Source organism: Elgaria multicarinata, chromosome 8, assembly GCF_023053635.1.
Source record: "Elgaria multicarinata webbii isolate HBS135686 ecotype San Diego chromosome 8, rElgMul1.1.pri, whole genome shotgun sequence".
In the NCBI taxonomy this organism is placed as follows: Eukaryota; Metazoa; Chordata; class Lepidosauria; order Squamata; family Anguidae; genus Elgaria; species Elgaria multicarinata.
This window is the reverse complement of record NC_086178.1, coordinates 72516139-72522164: the sequence shown is the minus strand read 5'-3', so window position 1 is coordinate 72522164 and position 6026 is coordinate 72516139. Positions and strand designations below refer to the sequence as shown.

The following is a 6026-nucleotide window of genomic DNA, read 5'->3' as shown; positions in this document are numbered from 1 at the left end:
TCTTATTCTTATGGCCTCCTGAACAGCAGCAGGACTGGAGGGAGGGCGCGGAGAGTCTCCACGGCGGGCTCGGAGGAAATTGCACACAAGGCCTGGGCGTACTTAGAACAACACAACAGTCTCTGCTTGTTCCCCGCTGCCCCGGGGTGGGAGCCGAGCTGTTCGCCTGGGAGGCCTGGCTGCGAGAGAAGCAGGGGGCATCTCCCTCGGACGGCTTTTTCAAGACGCCCCCCCCCCCTCCGTCCGTCCGTCTGTCCGCCCTTCCCCCCAAGCCCCCCCCATCCCCGTCTCTCCCTCTCTGTCCGCCTCCCTGGCTTGTCCCCTGTCGGCCTGGGCCAGGCGGAGTCCTCAGACCGGCCGCAGGAGGGGCACCGAGGTGACCACGGGGTGCGAGTAGTAGACGGGGTGGGGGAAGGTGAGCAAGGGCTGGCTGACGGGCGCGCCGGCCGCCGTGGGGCCTCCCGGGCCGCCCCCGCCGCCTCCCGGGCCTCCGCCGCCCCCGCCGTCGGCGCCGGCGTTCTCGTGGTAGAGGATGGGCACGCGGACGATGCGCTGCGCCGCGGCGTGGCTGAGGTTGGCGGCCTCCAGCTCGGCGGCCAGCTGCCGCTTCCACTTGTTGCGCCGGTTCTGGAACCAGATCTTGACCTGCGTCTCGGTCAGGTGGAGCGAGGCGGCCAGGCCGGCCCGCTCGGAGCTGCTCAGGTAGCGCTTCATGTCGAAGGTGGACTCGAGCTGGAAGACCTGGCTGCGCGAGAAGACGGTGCGCGTCTTCTTCTTGCGGCACGCCGGCTTCTTCTCCGGGCTGCCGCCGCCGCCGCCGCCGCCGTCCGCCTCGCGCTTGGGCCAGTCCTCGGCGCTGCTCTCCTCCTCCTTCTTGGCCTCCTCGGAGTCGCTCTCCTCCAGGATGATCTCGTCCGGGCTCTTGGAGTCCAGCTCCTTGGCGTCCCGCTCGGCCTTCAGCGAGGGCGAGTCCGGCGAGTCCCTGTCCGTGCCCCCCGAGGCCGGCGAGGAGTCTCTGAGCAGCGATTTGTCCACGGAAACTGGACGGGAGCGAGACAGAGACAGAGAAGACACAGAGAGAGGGATCGAGTCGCGTTTCCCAGCCGCCAACACGGGTCACCCGCGCCTAACGCCGCCATCTGAAGCACGTTTACTCGGAAGAAAGCGCCGCTGAAGTCAGGGGACTTACTCCCTAGAAGGGAGCGCTTAGGTACAACACCCAAAGCCCCGTGGATCACAGCGGGCCTGGGCTTCGTTCTGAGTAAATAAGGCCGCGATTAGGCTGTGAATCGAGGTTCTCGTGGGCTTCAGCCGACCCAGTCCTGTGCATCCCTCCCTACTCAGAAGTAAGTCCCACGGCGTTCGTTGGGACTTGCAGCCAGATCAGAGTGCGCAGGACGGCAGCCCTAGAACCAGAGTCCTGCCCCCTGATGCTGAGCGCCTGGTCAGTCAGACCCTTTTAGGGCAGTGATTCTTAGTTGGCATAGCTAATACAGTCCTGCTGCAATTCTGTGCATACTTATTTAGGGATAACCCCCGTTGAACACGGTGGGACTCATTTATTTCTGCCTTACACCCAGCAGCCTCATTCCCAGATCCTAACTGGATGGCCATGAGATTCCCGTGGCGCTTATTTTCAAGAAGCTGACCTTAGAATTGCAGCAGTGAGTTCCAAAAGTTCCATTTCAAGCTGCGATCCTAAACGCAGGAACTAGCGCATAAGTCCCAGGGGTTTCAAAGGCAGTGAACTATGAGGCGTCTCTCTGGCAATTATGTTTCTATGAGGCACGCTGGAAACTTAAGTCCCATGGGGTCCTCCTGGGCACACTTCCTTGTAATTAATGGGGCTTACTTCCAAGGAAGTGTGCTTGTCATGGGGAAAGGAACCAAGGAAGCTAAGAAAAGCAGAGAGAAGCACAAACCCCTCTTGTCCCTCGATAAAATCCTGTAGAACCAGTGGAGGCTGGTGGCTCCGATTTCGGTGGGGCTATATTTCCATTCTGGGTTTCAGTCAGAACCACCTAGAACTCAAAAGAAGCTATCCAAGGTGCTGAACCAAGATTGAGGCTAGAGTTCAGCACCTTGGATAGCTCTAGAGTTCTGGCTGGTTCTGACTAAAATCCAGAATGGAATGACAGCTCCACTGAAAACGGAGCCACCAGCCTCCACTGCCTGGAAGTTATGTTCTCTCTAAGGTGTCATAGAATTGAGGAGGGCAGCAATACATGGCATGGTGGAAAGGGGTAGGAATGGGACTCCCTTCGATATACAGAGTTCAAAGCCTAGTCCAGGTGATAGTCATAAGGAGACCGGAGGGCCAACCCTTTCTCTCCACAACCCTAGATGGCCTTCTGGCCAGTGCCTACAAGTCGGAGATGGTTAAGAAGACCATCCCGCCCCCCAGGGCAGACTTCTCCAACCTTGTTGCTTTCAGATGTTTTGGATTACAACTTTCATCAGTCCCACACAGCATGGCCAATGGTCGGGGATGTTGGGAGTTGTAGTCCACAACACCTGGTGGGGTCCAGGTAGGAGAAGGCTGCCTTGGGGGGGGGGGTGTCACCTAGCTGGCCCTGGAAAGACCCAGCTCACACCAGGAAGGAAGACCTGGTTTGCCTTGGTGGGGGGGGGACTGGCCTATGGGAGACCTGGAGAGTAGAGACGATCATGGAAAGCCACAGGGGAGGAGTGGGCCCAGGAGGAGAGCGCAGCATGGAGATGATGGAGCCCAACTTGTGCTTCCACCAGGAAGAGACCTAGACCCCCCCTCCCCGGCCTGATGGGTTCGTGAAATGGGGTGGGTGGGGGACGGATACCTTCTGGCCTAGGCAGGTGACCTCCCGCGGGGGTCAGGCTGTATGGATACCACCAGGCAGGGGACCTCTCCAAGTAGTGAGCAGGCAGAGCAAACCTCTGAGCCGGGATCTCGAAGCGTGGGAAGGCGAGGTCGCCCATCTGCGACAGGGCGAAGCCGGCCCCTTCCAGGGCCCCCTTGGCGGCCGGCGGGAAAAGCGCCCGGGGCTGCTTCGGAGACGCCTTGGGATGGTCCCCATTGAGTAAGTTCTTGATGGAGAAAGGCGACTCCTTGGGCTGCGAGGGAGGCGGCGGCGGCGGCGGCGGTGGCGGCGGTGGATTGCTGGCGGCGTCCTGTCCGGTCTCGGGCATTTTTCCTCCCCTGAGTTGTCCCCCCTTTCCGGGGCGGCGGTCACACTGCGTTCCGGAGTGGCTCCGAATTGGCCGATGGCATTGAGAAAGGAGGGGAAGGGGGAGGAAGGGCGGGAGGAGGGGGCAGGACGGGGGGCGGGAAGGAGGCACCCCCGGACCGTTCCCGAACCCCGGCACGATTCAGACCAGCGGGACTGGGGAGGCAGCGGGGGCCACCACCGCTGCGCTGCTGCGCTGGCTTCTGCTGCGTCAATCCGGCGCCGAATGCTAATGATGAAATCCAAATGTCATCCCAAGTTAACTGCGGGGAGTCCGCGGCGATTGGGCGCGTCGAGTGGCAAGCGGCATCAGGCAGGGCAGGGCAAGGCGGCGGCGGCGGCGGCGGCGGCGGCGCGGCTGGGCCCCACCAGGGCTCCCCCGGTCCCACTAGGCAGGGCAAAGAAGAGGGAGTGAGCGAGCGAGCGAGGAAGCGAGAAGCAGGCGGCTGCACCCCCGCGCCCGCCCCCAGTCCCTCTATCCCCCCCCACCGCGCGCGCGCGCACACACACACACATCCACGCCCCCCTTCGATTTGGTCCTTTGGCTCCAGGCTACGAGAGCTCGCCTCTTATTGGCTTTATATAGTCCAATTAGGCAGCAAATGAGGACAAGGCTATTAGCACAAAAGGAGATTGGCTCGGCTGAAGCAGCGCTCCGAGAACAAGGAAGGGAGTGACACGGATCCCACAGAGCAGAGACTCCCCGCGCGAACACACGCACACACACGCGCTCGCGCCTCTTCTTTTTCTTCGTCTCTTTCCTCGGCTCGGAGATCTCCTGGCCCAAAGACAAGGAGAAGGAGGATCAGCCACAGTCAGCCCGGCCATCCCTTCTTAGATCTGGGCATATGGGGAGGAGGAGGAGGAGGAGGGAGGTGAGGCGCTCAGACCTAGGCTCACTTCACAGCCCATCTCCTGCCCGAGGGTGGGGCAAAGGGGGGCTGTCGTCCTCGCTCTGAAACTTGACACAGTCCAAGCAAGTTCCGGCAGCCTCGGTGGGTCGCCGATCCAAAAAGCGCCTGGCTCAGGAGCGCTTCCCTAAAACGATCCCCTGCGATGGGAAAGCGTCTCGGGTTGATGTTTAAACACCCCCCAAAAAAATCCCAAAAAACTGGACGCCACGACGTCCCCTGATCCGGAGTTGCCTCCCCATCCGGTGTGAACGCGCCGAGTTTGAAATCGGCTTCCTCTGAATTCTTCCCCGTCCCTTGCTTCGTGGACAGTAGAAGGGTGGAGGGAAGAGCGTAGAAGTCGGGGTATGACCTTTTCCGCTGGGCCGTTATCTCGATTAGCTATAAGAATAAATGAATGAATGAATGAATGAATGAATGAATGAATGAATGAATGAATGAATAAATAAATAAGTTTTAGGGGAAGCGCTGTTCACGTGTCAGATCCAAAGCTTTCCAGCGAGCGATTTCCAGACAGTAAAAGAAAGAGAAAAGGAGATCAGGATCCAAACGGAGACCGACCGTTGTCTGTACAGAGAGGTGCCGTTTCCAAACCAAACGGCATCGACAGCCCTGGGACCTCTCAGACGCAGAAATGGGCCAAAGCCAAGGGCCCCAGATACAGAGACCCTAAACGTGTATGATTGAACTGAAGTCCCGTTGATCGCAGGGAGATGTGCTCGCATCCAAATGAATGTGTTTTAGGAGCCGGGATAAGACATGGAATGGGGAGAAGGTTGTGAGCGCAAAAACGCCTGGTCATCATCAGAACTGTGCAAAAGGTATTTATCAGAAAAAGAAGACTGAAGGGCGAAGTTGCTGTTCTAAAGGCAGGGGTGTTTTAAAAGCGAGCTCACCTTACAACTTCGCCCAGGTGGCGTGAAAGGATTCATCTAAAAAGATCTCTGTCTGGCACGTTCCAAAAATATTAAAAGACCCAAACAGGGAAAAGAAGGAAATCAAGCCGTGTCAATGAAACGGGACCCGAATGCTTCTCCCGCCACCCCACCCCACCCTACACACACTCATGTTAACCATCCGGCTTGAATTTAGGTCATTATTATTTTTTGCAGTGGTTGGGAATATTCTTTCCAAAACACATTTGGGAAGAAATTCGGAGAGACATGGGGCAGGAGGAAATCCTTTGTGTATGTGGTTATGTTCTGCCCTCCTTAAGTCACTTAAAGCAAACACTGTTCTTAAAAAAACATTTCTCCATCTCAGAGGACACCCATTTGTTAAAGAGCAAACTATATTGTTTACACTAGTTAAGGCAAACCGACTGGTCTTACTTTGCAGCTGCATAAATCTATCCAGCTAAAATAGTCTTCCCATTTAGAACAAAAAAGAAACAAAAAGGAAACACCTTTTCTTTCTTTCGAATATCCCTACAATTTAGCCATGATTCACGGCTGAATATACACGCGTAAATTTTCTGAAAAGGCAGAGCTCGGTTTTCCCCCTGAATACACAAACTCCGCCCCAATACCCCAGATAATTGCCCTTCGACGAATCATATATAATATATATATATATGAGAAAGATAACTAGACTAACAACATAGTAATATATAAATAAACTCACTCTTTTGTTAGTCTATCTTTCACGTAAGCACATATATACATAGTTGTGGAAAAGAAAGAAAAAGAGCCATGTATCCCATCCTTGTTTGGGGGCAGAATTCCGCGTTAAATCTCACTGAACCCCCCCTCCCCCCCTCCCCCCTCCCGCCTGGCTTATCTAAAATGTATTCCAAACCGAGGAAGGACGACGATGCCCAAAAGAAACAAACCAGTTTTCTATACCAGACTCTTCTGCTCTCGCAGAAAATGAAGATTTGTCCGCACAGACTTAGAAAATGGCCTGGGAAATA

At 56.4% G+C, this 6026-nt stretch overlaps 1 protein-coding gene across 1 annotated transcript; it reads right to left on the bottom strand.

Moving 5' to 3' along the window:
• Positions 1–348: 348 nt before the first annotated feature.
• On the bottom strand, positions 349–3165 carry HMX3 (H6 family homeobox 3). The gene is made up of 2 exons (XM_063131591.1): positions 2817–3165; positions 349–1040 (listed from the first exon to the last, which is right to left on the bottom strand). Exons 1-2 carry the CDS (start codon positions 3163–3165, stop codon positions 349–351), a joined length of 1041 nt encoding a protein of 346 aa, XP_062987661.1.
• Positions 3166–6026: the final 2861 nt, after the last annotated feature.